We start from the raw sequence: 15,155 nt of genomic DNA, 5'->3' as shown, positions 1-15,155 counted from the left end.
AACAAATGGGTGACCTTGTGCCTCCAGTTTCCGGGGGTACCACAGTTAAACCTTCGAGTATTTCTGAGCACAACAGATAATGGCAATAGTGAGATGCAGAAGAGAAGGGGACTGAGGGAATCGCCCTGAAATATACGCTTCTGAAAGTGATCCACCCTGTTTGGACACCGGCTTGACCAGATGTTATAGTGAAGCGGGTTCGCCAGAGTGGTATCAGTTGTTCAATGCATCTCACTATTTTGTCGGGTACCGCAAGGTATCTGAGCAAATGCAAGATGAGCTCATGCGATATTGTATCAAATGCCTTACGTTCATTGGTCCAGGCCATAGAGAGGTTACACCTATATTGTATCGAGTTCTGCATTATACATAAATCCGTTCGAACACTTGGTCAACTGCGGCGAGTATTCGTGTGTGTAAGATGCTTGTAAACGACTTATAACACGAATTCAAGCATGTTTATGGTCTGTAATTCTAAGGAATCGACAAATCTCTGCTTTTGGGGATGAGAACGATCCACACCTCCATAAACCAATCCGGAATCGGCTGCTGTCCGTCCAGCCATGAGTTGAAAACTCTGGCCAGATGGCGGTGGCCAGATGCGGGTTTTCATAGACATCCTTCCAGAAGGATTCCCCCTGATCAGAGGTCAGCGGATTATCCATAACACGTGGAGGCTCTTGAAATGAGCCTATCAAGGCAGTGTTGTTTGGTGGTCAGCAACACGCCTTGACTTAAAGTGTGATGGATACGTCGTTTGGCGGCTATTCGCCGCACTGTGGACGTCAAAGGCCTGTTGGCCGCTCTGTCATCCATCACACATTAGATACGAGACGCGTGTTGTCTCGCCGACGTGATGTTAGCCTCCATCTTGTGTACACGCTTTTCAATCTTCCGGATCGCAAGGCCGGGATTTCGTCCTTCCAATTCGGAAAGCGATTAGAAGACGCTATACACGGTGGTGTTGATTTGCCAGATGTCAGGTACTTCCGTTAGAACACTATGAACCTCCGCATCCAAACAAGCCAGTTCTTGTGGCTTCAGGGGCCTAATTCTGTGGAGCGCCCTTCGTGTTCTGATTAACTCCATTGGTGGCATGATGCGAGTCTCCTCTCCAGCCGTGCCACGGCTGGTAGAGCTGTCACTTCTACCACTTCGTTAGCAGGCTGGAAAGTAGCTATATAGCCCTGCCGCTGAAGATGGGATACGTAATCCTTAAGATTTTGGGCGGAAAAGGCGGCATACTCCGGATGTGTTTCACACCACAGAGCATGGTAAATTGCAAGAAATTATGATAGACTTCATACTTAGGACTTAATGGAAAATATTCCACTGAATAAGTAACAGAATGCTCATGATAAAAATCTCATGCAATATGTTGACATATCGAATTCGACATATCATTCTCACTTTCGAAGTCGAACCAGCGTGATATGTGATCAAGTATAAATATAAATATTGACAATGAACCGTGTCTACAACAATTGAACTACGCCTCTTGTTTTCTTTTCTTCTTTCATGAATGTTGTATTCAGTTGTATACTAGCGACCGCCCCGGCTTCGCACGGGTGCACCGCCGACACTAAAGATACATTCACCTACCGAAAAATTAAGGGAATGGAAAAACAGTAATGCGAATGATGAAGAGATAATTTTGTTTTATGGATGCGCCTTTTTTCACCGCGGCTGGCGCCCCAGTTTCAATATTCAAAAATCCCCTGCCATTGCACATTTACAATATAAAACGAACTTACATACAAAATTTCAATCTCCGAAAATATACCGGTATGGAGAAAAAGTGATGAAAAGGTAACTTTATTTTATGAACGCACTTTTTATCCCACGGCTGGCGCCTCAGTTGAAATATTTTAAAATCATTCCTTATTGCACATACAAAATTTCAGCATTCGAAAATATAGCAGTACGAAGAAACAGTGATATAAACGTTATTTTCAAATGCAAACGCGCTCCTTTCACTCTCACTGAGGCTTTCCAGTTAGAATATCTGAAAATACTTTCATGGTATGCATTTAACCGTGTTAGGAATCACACGTTAAAAAGTAAGACCTCGTTAGTCCTTAGCTCGCACAAGTTTCTCAACTTCTGAGAGTTGTCGTTCGTATGGGGGCGACAGCTGATTAACGGAAAAACAGATTTTAGAAACAGATTTAAGACCTGAGGAGCATCTATATAACAAATTTCAGCTTCCTAGGACTTACCAATATGGAGAAACAGAGATGAATGAGTGTTGAGTGAGTGATCTTTGCATTTATAAGTATATAGATGTTGAGAGCGAAAATGATATAGACGACGTCCATTGTTAGTATTATTATCATTATTAAAGCATTATTTCACGTTTTCGAATTCATCCAATCATTTATTCAAATTTGGCTGGTGTACTATACCAAAAGTCGAGTAACTACTGGATGAACTAAGGGCCAAAATAATTTCTAATCTAAATCCGAAAAGATACCAAGGAGTGATTGTCATATCAAATATTATTTTCACAGAAATCGAATCAAGTAATGATATGAGAGTTATATTTCGTTTCCGTCAAATTGGTTGTCGCCCCAAGGTTGAATTATAATTATTCGGTTCTATTTCATAATCAGTTGTTCTTCAAACAACACTGGCGTATTGAAAAACTAATCTTGTTTTTTACATTGATGACCAATTTTCATAAACAGGAATTAATAAATTCTCAGGATCATAAACAAAAAAGTTGAAGAATCATTCTTAGCTATAACTATAAATAAGTGGGAAACCTTGTACGAACAATTCAGAGTTAGTTTGAATTTGAAACTGCAATACCCTAGTTCAATATGTCAAAACTATTCGTAAGTATTAAATACACTCTAAGCTCAATTTCAAAAAGGACAATAGAAACTGATAAATTTTATGAATGATGTAAACGCCAATTTGTCAACGACTCACCAAATTGATTATATCAGTATTGTTATGAAGAGAACGTCCATTGAGTTTAACAAAGACTAAGAAAAAGAAACAAATGATATACTTTGACAGTAATGAATTGAAAAAATATATGGTCCTCTTGTTTTTCGGATAGAAAATGTTGAGTGCAAGTAACAAGTTTTGAAAGCATCTGAAGCATGTGAAGAATAATATACATCTAGTTTCAAAATTTATTGAAATATTTTTTCACGTCAATTTTGCCATTTACTTGAAATAATTTCGTTACTATAGAACTCATGGAGTAATATTTTGATTCTTTGAATATCTTGAAAGTCATGTTTGAAATGACATATTGAGATTGATTTTTGATAATTTGAGTTCAGAAGAATAATATTCCTATAAAAGTAAATAGAAGATAACCGAAAATTATAACAAACATCTATTCAACATCTAGGTATCTGTTTTCCAACTCCAGCTCTGATTTTTATTGAGAAGTGATTGAAATAGATTACTATCTCACGGATATTTGATCTGCAACGTCTGCGAAATTTTTTCAAACAACAGGGGATCAGAACAGAAGATGAATACATAACAAACATTTAGCTTTTTGTAATGAGCTCTGGAATTTTTATTTCATTTGTTATGTTTGGACCTATTTTTTGAAAATTTTTCAGTGTTTGGGACTATTTATAATTCATCGGTGACAGCTGGTCACCGGAAAACATATTTTAAACACACATATACATATGTATCACGTAAAAACTCTTCAATAGTTGAAATCAGCGATTTCTTTGTGTCGACTACTTCTTTATCATGAAATTCTTATTGTCATAAAAGAGAAAACAAAATTTTGTACCAGAAATATATTGTAATCGAAAGCATTTGCAATACAAAAGAAGCCATTTCAAAAGTTCAATTCACTTTTTTTTTCTAAATTCTCTATCAAAATCTTCCACGAGATACATAGCACATAACACAGAAATTCTGGAGAAATTTACTGACTTATTTTCATCAAACTTTTGAATATTTTTGTATAAGAGTCCGATGGTATATTCATTCTGCTTCTGCTTTTATAAAAAAGGCACTTTTTCGTCACTCTCATTTTGCAGACACGTGATATTTCCATAAATGTATTATCCTTGCAGTTATTGTCATCAACAATGTTTTGTTTCTATGCGTATATCATTTGTCATCTTCATGAGAATGATTTTGATTCAGAATTTTGTTTTTTTACACCCTGTATCCTATGGCAGATCTGTAGATTTTTCTACTTGCTTTGAAATTATCGTTCCTTGGTTTTTAATATATACTATTTCAATTAGATCTATACAATATTTGTTTTATTCCTCCATCTCAATTTTTTTTGATAGATCAAAAACAGTTTGTAATCAGTTCAAGAAACTGGCCTAATCATTGGTGTAACGGTTAATTGAATTACTTGGTATACCAAAACCATCTACTTGATTCTTGTTTTCGACAATAGTTCAATGACTATTTTGTTTAACAAAGTTTTACTGTTTATAAGGTCTTCTGGTTGGAAATTGAAATGTATTTACTTTTTTCAGATTTTGACTTTGGCAGTCCTCATCGCATGTGCCGTAGCAGTACCCGGAGGATATGGTCAAGGAGGAGGTCACAGTCATGGCGGTATTGAACAGGGAAATCACGCAGGACAGCTGGGTGGACATCAAGTAGGACATCACGATAGTCATCATGGAGGGCATCAGGCTGGACATCAAGGTGGTCATTTAGATGGACATCACCACGGTGGTAATTCAGACGGACATCACCACGGTAGTAATTCAGATGGACATCACCAAGGTGGATATAAAACCAAAGTAGGCTACTGAAAATCTGTTGAATACTATTATATTTGAAATATATGTTCACATTCACGTGTAAAATGAATCGTTATTTTGTTGACCTCTTCATTGAAAACTCACAACTATTGAGGATACGATTTTTCAACAAGTTAGTGAATAAGATCTCTATAATAAGACCAACCGATTTGTCAGACATCGATTTATTGGAGTGAAAAAGTGAAAATTAAAAACGAAAGTGAGATTTATGATAAGGCGGTGATCGTTTTGTGTGATTGTTTATTTCGTTGCGTACATTACAACATTATCATTGTTGGAGAATGAAAGTGGGTGTACTCTATTCAATTTTCATGAATCTTATTCTGAAAAATACGAGTAGGTAGTTTTGTTGTGTCCCAATGAGTATTAACCAGGAGTAACAAAAATGTATTTTACGTTTGAGACTGAAAACAGGAGTTTCAGAATGAAACTCCACGAGAATTCACATTCATGTGTCACAAATGAAATTAGTATGATATGCTGCATCACCTTCCAAGTAGTAGAGACGTAGGAAAATATTTTTTCAACCGAATAAAGATAAACTAGATACATTTCACTTTTACATATACATACTGAATGTGTCGATTTTTCAAAGGGTTTTGTCATTTCCATTTGTATCAATTCAAATTTCCATGTTATATAAAATCGACAAGAGGCTGAAGACTGAATCCTCGAATATTTGAGGTGAACAACGCTTCCAAAGCGGTAAGTTTTGAAGTAAAGCTAAGCTTCGATATCGACTGTCGAAAGAAATTCATCCTCTGTCTTCCACTGACGTGTCCACTACAAAATAACTAGTTGAAACTAGAACCCAAGAAACAACTCATTCGTCATCCAACACCAGGCAGTGCTATTTCGCCCGACAGGTATCATTACTAATGCTAACCTGAACCACAAATGCACTGCTGGAATCAAACGACCTTGAAGGACAGGTCTATGTAAGTAGAGCGATGAAATTTCACTGATGAGACTTAGGGCAAATCGAAACAGCGCTGCCTGGTATTGGATCACGAATGCGTTGTTTTTGGGTTCTAGTTTCAACAATTGCCTTGCAGTGAAGGTTGTAATAAAAGATGTTTGGCTTTTCAGTCGGAACCATAAATGCCGTCTTCGTGAAGGAAAATTGCATTTACTTTTTAAGACTTGTCTTTCTATGAGAGTTGAGACCAGCAGTGAATTCATGGCCAACCTAGCACCACTGATGAGATCAGCCTAGCATCACCGATGAGACATATGGCGGGTCGAAACAGCGCTGATGCATTATTTTTGAATTCTAATTTCAACTAGTTGTAACGATTTGTTAGGATTTTATAAGTGAGTTTTAGCATTTCGAGAACCGACTTGTTTGAGAACCTATCAAAAAGTTTTGATATTTCGAGTTGAAACCTCCCCGAACATATCTATTTGTGAGGACTTTTCAGAAGAGTTATGCCCTTTTGATTTGTACCGATTTGTTTCAGGACCGTTGAAGAGGGTTTGCGCATTTCGAGTTGTAGTGATTTGTTCGATAGCCTTTCATGTTTCTTAAATGATTGGCAAAGTGACTGGCAAACATCTACGTCAAAAATATATAAAACTAGTGCAAAATGATACACTTTGTTTCACAAATTCCGCACAAATCTATGAACTCTGTAACAAACAGGTGTCTGTTAAACGTGTGTCTATTCGATCATTGTAGATTCGACTCAAATTACATCCCACGAAACCTGTCATTAATATTATAGACCGGGAGATGGTGGAATATGTTGGCAAGTAATTTCTCAAAGTATGGCACTTCTAGGAAGTTCACATACGTAATGAGTGAAAGGAAAATGAAGTTCTTACCGGTGGTGCTCGGGGCGCAATTGTACGGTAATTAATTGAAACTGCTCAAAAATTCAAAGGTGTCATATTTTGTTGAAAATGTTTTTTTTTATATTTTTTTAAAAATTACTTCTCACAGGCTGATGTTTTTCAAACAATTGTTCTTTATTATTGCACGAAAATCACCACGTCATACCATTCCAACGGACCAAACTACCCGCAATACCCCCTGTTAAATCTGTTTATCTGTTTTTCTGTTAACCAGCTGTCGCCTCCCATGAACGACAACTCTCAATATTCGAAACTTTTGCGAGCTGAGGACTAACGAGATCTCACCTTCTAACGTGTGATTAATAACATGGGTTAGACGATAAGAAGTGAGAATCGATCGTCCGGCCTTGCGGTTCAAACCACCGGTTCGCACAGCGAAGGTTTGAGTGAGTAGAGCAAACCACCCACGTCAGCGCACTAGGCTACTGTCCCACCCACCCTCAACATGTCATTTTTCAGATTTTTTTTGTATAGTTTTGAACATTTATACTTTGAGTTAACAAAATAAAATCTTGGACGTACACATTGGAGCTGAAATACGTCACTGAAAATCAATCCGGGTATGGCACCACTTTTGGACATCATCATAAGTATGGGATAATTTTCCTGAATCATACTTTTTTGAACTTTCCGAGAATTAAAATGCCATAATGTAAGAAGTCGTTTTATTTATTTAATTTTTACATCGCAACTTGCGTATCACGGTCTTTCGTATCAATGTCACAGTATGCCGCATTTTTTCAAACTCATAATCGTATTGGAACAATCTGATTTCATTTATGCCATACTGTAAAAAAACGTTCTACGGCTTCTATAGGCGTGTTTAAAAAACGGTTAAAAATAACACTTTTCAAGTACGGCACCACTGTACTGCACTACAAGTGTGGCGAATATAATAATTTTGTCTCACTATATCATAAACTAACCACCATTTAACAACTGCCATACTGGAAGAAATAGTTTTTCGAATTTTGAAAACTGATATGTTTGAGGGAGGTATGGAAAGTATTTTGTACCGTCGGAATGGTATAGCGTGGTAATTTTCGTACAAGGTTGATAAAAAACAAACAGCCTGTGAGAAATAAATAAAAAAAAATAAAAAACAAACGTATTCAAAAAACACTTTATTGTGAGATTTTCACTAAGCGATTTTACAAAAACGTAACATGTGTTTCGCCATACAATGGCTTCTTCGGGCGTGTCTTTACTAACTATAGTCTACATATTCAATGCTTAATATAATTTCTTTACAATTTGAAGTACCTACATTTTACCTAAGTTTGTAATAAAGCAAATTACCTGAGCTTATGTCCCAGTTTCCACGTTTGGAAAAATATTCAGTAACGGAGAGTTATACAATTCTAATTGGTCATTCAGTAAATTACCCGAATTCCTGAATCTATTTATTTCTGAACATTCTAGAGGTTTGGGTTTCAAACTCTTCTCAAATTGGTCTTTCTATTTACAAAACTAGTTCTACGCTCTTCAATTCTTTGGGAAAATATTCTCCCTGTTTGGCCAGTATACAGTTTTGGGCAAGAGCTACAAGTCAGCTTATATACTCCTGAACTATCCGACACCAAAATGTTGTCTTTATTGTTTTTAATAAATTTACTTAGACTATTATTCGTTCTATAAGCTACGTTCATGCATTCTTTCTTCAAAAAACGGGCAATATTATTGATTGGTTCACCCAAATTAGAAAAAGTCCTATAACTGACGTTATCGCATCCTGAATTTGGGTAGACCAGATCTATGGCTTACTTTTGTAGTTTTTTGGAAATAATGAATTCTATAATATCTACTTTACAACCGTTGTCAACCGCGATTTGTTTGATCAAACTCAGCTATCTCTGAAAATTACTCTCAGGCAGTGGAATATTCCATAGTCTGTGAAGCATACTATGCAGCAACTTTATGCTGGTAAGGTTATGTGGAGGAATTATGTATGATAATATCCGTGTAAGATGGTTTGTGGTAACTGGGACACAAGCTCAGGTATTTTGATTCATTACAAACTTAGGTAAAAATCAGGTACTTGAAATGTAGGTACTTCAAATTGTAAAACAAGGTATATTGAGCATTGAATAAGTAGAATAAAGTTAGTAAAGACACGCACGAAGAAGCCACTGTATGGCGAAACACGTGTTGCGTTTTTATGAAATCGTTTAGTAAAAATATCACAATGAAGTGTTTTTCAAATACGTTAGTTATGGATTTTCATCAAGTATCGGCCAAATCCATCATATGTAAAATACCGATAAATTGAAGAAATTGTGTGAAAGAAATTGTTTGACACCTCCAGATTTTCGAGTAATTTCAATTAATTATTCTGCAATTGCATCCCGCGCAGCACCGGTAAGAACATCATTCTCCTGTCACTTATTATGTATATGAACATAAACCCCCCTAAAAGCGCCATACTGTAAGAAATTACTTACCAAAATCTCCCGGCCTATTAGGCGAATCGGTTCAATTTCGAGAATTAATCAACTGCCTAAAAGAGGTTTAAAAATGTGTGTGTTAATAATTATAAGGTGTTTTTCTGTTGATCAGTTATCGTCCTCCAAACGACAACCTTCAGAAGTCGAAACTTGCGCTAGCTAAGGATTAACAAGGTCTTACCTCCTAGCGTATTTTTAGCAAGACACGCAGAGGAAATGAAAAAAATACACCAATGTTCACATAGTGAACGGCTAATCAACCGGTTAGAGTCCGACCAAGATATTGATGTATTCCACAAAGTATGATTACACAAAGCCAAATCTATTTCTGTAACTTGATTAGAATCAGATCATACTGTGACACTCGCTAATATCAACATCGACCTTCGAAAAAAACACGGATGAATGTATTTGCAATGTTGTGCATAAAAAAATATTGTTCTGAAACTGAATCATTAATCAAAACTTCAACTTTTTGCTATTGTATAGTTTGTGAGAGATTGAAGTCATAATTATTGGATATGAAATTAACGATTATGAGCGACTGCCAACCAAGCCATTGTTGTTTTGAAAGCGAAGCAAATGATTCCACCTCGAATTTTTTGATGGAATATCACTTTGTCTGAAAATGAATATGTCACTGGAATTTGAAACGTGAAAGAATTCAGCTTATGTTTGTAGCCTCAGTAGAGCAGCAGTAAATGAAGAGAATGATGAAGGGTAAATAATGAAACATTTTCAGTATACGAACATAATTTTAATGTTTTTCAGTATACGGATGGAGTACTGCCTCAAAATGAGGCAATGGTCATTGTATAGAACATTTTCTGCAATACCAAAAAATATTGGTTCGAAAGAATGATAATGAGTGGAAAAACATGTTCAGAAATGTTTGAAAAGTCTTCCAGCACAAATACCAGTAGGTTGAAGTAGGTCTCACAGACCAAAAAAATCCAAACAATTACATGGAACACTGTTTTCTCATTGGTAGACACTCGATATTTTGGCATAAGACACTTGTCTTATCGCCTCTTCAGCACCAAATCTGGATAACATTATGGAATAAAGTATTCATTCCATTCATAAAATTTTGACTTCACATCACGAATGAGTTTAGTCTACTCATGTCATCAATGACGGTACGTTATGACAATTATTCACTTATTTGATTAAATTCCAGCCTTTTTGTTGAAATTGAAACGGGTGAATTTTTAGAAAAGATTAATTTTTGGAAAAGAAATTTTTTGGCTTTCTATTTCTTCAACTTCATACAGTGGGAATCCCCCAAAGAAAGGAAGGAAGCAATAAATTTCTAAAAGTTAACTGTGTACAAAGAAGGTAAGGTCATGTAAAGAAGTAGATTTCAGAAATGAATTTGAAGAAAAGCCCCTTCGAAACAACTACTTTCATATAAACATTGAATTGCATGAAAAAAAATACTTTTGAAACAAATACCTTGATATATGAACACTGAATTATACAAAACACACTTTTCTTTATTCAGTTGGTATTCCAAACATCCATTATGAAATTGAATCTAATATCATTCACAGGATTGTTACACAATATAGTGAATGAAAGAGGTAAAATTTCACTTATTTCGGCATAAGACACTTGACTTATCGCTACTTCTGCACCAAACTTGGATAACGACTTTATTTTTTGTATGAAGAAGGAGAAGTAGAAAACCAAAACCTTTATTTCACAGCTTAGTAACTTTTTGAGTCAAAATATCCAGCGCTTTTTTGAAGGTAACATTTTTCACAAAATTTGTTTTTGGTGAACTTGCCATTGTTTAGTGTGACTCAAGACATCTGTTGGTCCAAAAGTATTGTCCGTTAAAATTGATGTACGTTTAAAGGAAAGACATCGTTTGTTGAAATTATGGAAAGAATCCCTGTATGATGTATGATGGGCTATTTCCTGATAATGGGTGTTCCGATGGGTATATACAAAGTGAGTACAAAAATAGTATCGACAGTTATTCAGAAAATGATGAACCTCTTTTCGAAAGACATCAAAGAGACGTAAATCTGGATGTTGCGAAATAGCTAATGACAGAAACATACTTTATACAGGTGATATATAATTTTATGAAACAAAATGTACAATTTTTTGAAATAACATAATTTGGAATGATGACATACCAAGAATGAAGATGATATTACATGTACACTCACACATATTTCAGTGAAGATCGTCCCAGTATAATACCAAAAAAAAATCGTTGAAATCTGTTTTGACAAAGAACTATGATTTTGTGCCATATTATTACTATTTATTCTCTTTGTGTATAAACAAATCATTAGAGAAAAAGCTAGAGGGGTATATTAGATCTTCAACAAAATCAACAAATTTGCTATTACGAAATGCTTCAGAATATTTGAAGAAGAAGTGATAGGTATTACTATCGAGGGAAATATATATGTATATGAACGAAAATTATATTATAGTGTTTTCTATATGTCTGCACTAGACAAACAGAAAACAGACATCAATCAACAATTTCAAAGTACATTGTTTTGGGTTCTATTACGTTAATAAAAACTAACAATGATAATTTTTCTCTCTTCCATGTAGGTACAGGTAACAACAATTACACTTTGAATGATCCAGAAAGGTATCTGTTAGGATACCGGTTGAATAGTTTGGGTACACGATTTTCACATTCAATATTTGAGAAAAAGTCAATCATTTCTGGCGTATCCGTACCCTATGAAATTAGAAGAAGACATACTATATTTATATTTTGGCAAGCAAAATCCGATATTCAATGAGCAACAAAAACTGCGAATTGTTCGAAAGAAATTCAGCTTTACCATATAGATTTAGGTATACAGTTTTTTTTTTATTTAAAAATTGTTCCGTTACATTGTTTGGAAAAAGTATTGTAGTTCAGTTGTGTCATCTCTCAGTCCGTAAGCTTGTTTGTGAGGACATTTACCGAACGAAGTGACTCATTAGAAGATCTGTCCGAATAAATTATTAATGACATGACATCGCACAAAATGTGCGATAACGGTTTGAAGATAACCTGTATTATTGCACAGAGGTTAGCGGACAACATTCCTGGCATTTAGTGATCAATAGGACAAGTTTTCAAATAAAATCTTAATTTTCTTCAATTCTCAGATAACGTATGGTTTGTTTGAAGGTGTTTGACAATGATTTGTGGTGAATTTCATTAGTTTGGACTTCCATTGTCTAATATGATATGAATTGATTCGAAATCACAGAATCTATAAAAAATTAAAGAGATTAGCTGAAAAATAACAATTATATTGAGAAAAATAAACTGAAATTACAATGAAATAAATTACAAGTAACAAATCAGCTGAAAATGAAAAATTAATAACAAGAAATGACAATTAAAAATTAATAATTAAAGGATCCCAAGAAAAGTTGCTTCACGACATTTTCATTGTTAGTATCCACAATTGTTTTCGGGTGATGACGTACTTCAAAGTTCCACATCTTTGAAACAAGTAAAGTGATTTCTGAAAACGTATTTATTTGCAATTAATGGAATAGAAAGGCGGGTAGGTTCAGAGTGAGTAGATCTATTCGCTCCTCCAGTACAATTCGTGACGATTTTATATCCAGCTTCTTCGCGAGGACTTCATTTACTGAGTAGTCTTTCAGAGCAGAATGAGATTCTGTCAAACACCAAAAACTGGATCATCCGCGAGAGGCCAAGCGGAGAATAAGTTCTCTACTTCTATGGTGGGATTTAATTGTGTTGGATAATCCACACCATGGTTGACAGACCATAGTATATTTTTCTCAAACCGGTAAGGATCTCATCTCACTAGTCAGAAGACGGTCTTCTGATACTCTCAGGTAACCTGCAGCCTTCCAAATCGGAATGTGTACCTATTTGACAAAAGTGGGGAACGATACCCGCACTATACGGTTATTTCAAGGACAAAACACAAGCACTAGAGGAAAATCCTCAAGGCGCCCTCAGAGCGGTGCATGTGCGATAGTAGCGATTCACATTGTATTTGAATCGCTGGAGATTAAATCCATTTGGAAAAACGCCACATAAACGAAACGCTGTTCTCCAGATGAAAGAGTTCTTAAACAGTGAAGTTTGAAGTGTACTGTGTTGAACCTCAAAACGATGAGCAGTCACGGTCCGTGGTGTGTTTCTGATATGTACCGCTCTCAGTGAAATCAAATGTGCCAAGTCACTTGAACACTTCCCGTGGAAGTATCTATAGAAAAGAGACAAATTTCCAATTTTTTTTCGATGTTCCCGGATATCAAGGTTGCACGTGATGTTCTTGTCTCCAATCAGGCGCATGACTGTTTTCTGGATGGAATCCAGCAACTTCAGGGTATGTTTGGGGGCAGAACTCCATACATAAGAACAATAGCCCAAAGAAGGTCTGATCTGAGCTTTATAAAGCATCAAAAGTTGCTGAGGTGTGTACAGTTTTCTGGTTCGGAACAGTGTTCCAAGTTTTTGAAAAGCAGCCTTTGCAATTCCAGCGACATGCTTGTGCCAAGACATATTGGTGTCCATTTTAACTCCGATAAACTTATCGAAGCAGAAAGCGAAATTCTCTGATCTGACATTATTATATCCGGTTCGGAGACATATATCTTATTGAAGAAAACCGATGCCTAGGTTTTTGTGGCATTGAATTGAACCTGATTACTTTCACCCCAATCCGGAATCACTTCTTGATCCTCATTAAGATATGCAACCTCCTGCTGCCGGTGTCTTTGTAGTCGATGTCCTAGATTCCAAATGGAATGAGGATTCAAGTGTCCTGTAGTCAGCAAAGGAATATATTGGATCCTTGGTTTTTTTCAGTAAGTCGTTGATATACAATAAAAAGAGGGTTGAAGACGATATGGATCCCTGGGGAACACCAGCGTTGATGATGAAAGTATTCGAGAGATATCCATCGACGGTCACTTACAGGGAACGTTTTTTCAGAAATAATTGGAGAAGTCACAGCATCGAAGTTTGGACAGCAACCCCCATTCTACACACGGTCAAAGGCCTTAGAAATATCAAGCGCAAGAGCTCTTGATTCTCCATGTTTCTCTATTGCGTTATTTCAAATATGGGTGTTTTGGAAAGCTATATTGATGATCGCTCAAGATGTTGAAGCCTTCCAAATTTTTGAGGATATTGTGGCTTACGATTTTCTCCATGATTTTTGATATAACTGATAACAAAGCGACTGGTCTATAGTTATTTAGAATATTTTTCTTGCTATGGTTTTCTTGCTCTCTTACAGAAAAAATTGGAGCATTTTTTCAATTTTCGCGGAAAGTTCTTTCTTTGACAGTTATGCTTTGCGGTTCATTTTCGGTAGGCTGACCTGTATAATTTCACGTCCATAGATGAGGTTTTCGGTGAGATTTTGCGTTCAATGAGACAATATAAGTTTATGGAAAGATATAACTGATACCTCTATCGTATAATCAATGCAACACAAGTACTGATCCAATTTATCAGGACTGTCACAGTTTTCTAGACACGTGTTTGACTAACCGAAGATGTTCATAACTTCGTTTTCGAAATGGGCGTCAAGACAAGTTCTGGTGTCTGAAAGCACTATTCGTGCTTGACTTACGTAACTCATCTCATCTAAAACTTCAATGTTGTAATTGAAATAACACTAATATCTATTACCATCTCTTTTACATATTTCCAGCGTTTTACTTTTCATTTTTTTCTCAATCAATCTTGCAGATAGGAACTGTGTTAGGAATCAGAACCAGAAGCAGTTTTCCAAATGATGTTATTAAAAAGTCTAAAGCAAATGGAACTTCAAACGTTCAAGCCAGTCTCTATATACCTACACAGTAGGTTTAATGGACTGACGCCTATCAGAAAACAACTACTCCCCTGGCTAATACCACGAAGGGCGTTGGATTATATCAGACAGGCGTCAGTGCAGGAATCTTCACAGAAAATGTCCTGCATATGCAATTGGCAATACAACTGAAAGAGTCGACCTTCAATTATGGAACGGGCACACTTGCAGACCGGTTTCGGGCTTATTAGCCACTCATCAGTGCAAGATAGTGACCATCATCGACCTAAAGTCAATGATATTCCACA

General features: G+C 36.0%; 2 protein-coding genes across 3 annotated transcripts in view; one reads left to right on the top strand and one right to left on the bottom strand.

Annotated features, from left to right (window-relative positions):
* The window catches only part of VGlut (Vesicular glutamate transporter), a 246,183-nt gene that overhangs the window by 185,790 nt on the left and 45,238 nt on the right, over window positions 1-15,155 (bottom strand). The gene's annotated exons all lie outside the window — the stretch shown is intronic.
* LOC111515395 (uncharacterized) lies at window positions 2,690-4,817 on the top strand. Of its 2 annotated transcripts, XM_074182636.1 has the most exons (3): window positions 2,690-2,837; window positions 4,479-4,605; window positions 4,654-4,817. In XM_074182636.1, exons 1-3 carry the CDS (start codon window positions 2,823-2,825, stop codon window positions 4,761-4,763), a joined length of 252 nt encoding a protein of 83 aa, XP_074038737.1. In that variant the 5' UTR covers window positions 2,690-2,822; the 3' UTR covers window positions 4,764-4,817. The 2 variants fall into 2 exon arrangements, with proteins under 2 accessions (XP_074038737.1, XP_023027388.2); XM_023171620.2 differs by having other exon boundaries at window positions 4,479-4,817.

The sequence above is a fragment of the Leptinotarsa decemlineata genome, unplaced genomic scaffold (genome assembly GCF_025532065.1).
Source record: "Leptinotarsa decemlineata unplaced genomic scaffold, Ldec_3_MD MMD2_tig00026328_RagTag_RagTag, whole genome shotgun sequence".
NCBI lineage: Eukaryota > Metazoa > Arthropoda > Insecta > Coleoptera > Chrysomelidae > Leptinotarsa > Leptinotarsa decemlineata.
The sequence above is the reverse complement of the archived record's forward strand: the minus strand, read 5'-3'. Positions and strand labels throughout refer to the sequence as shown.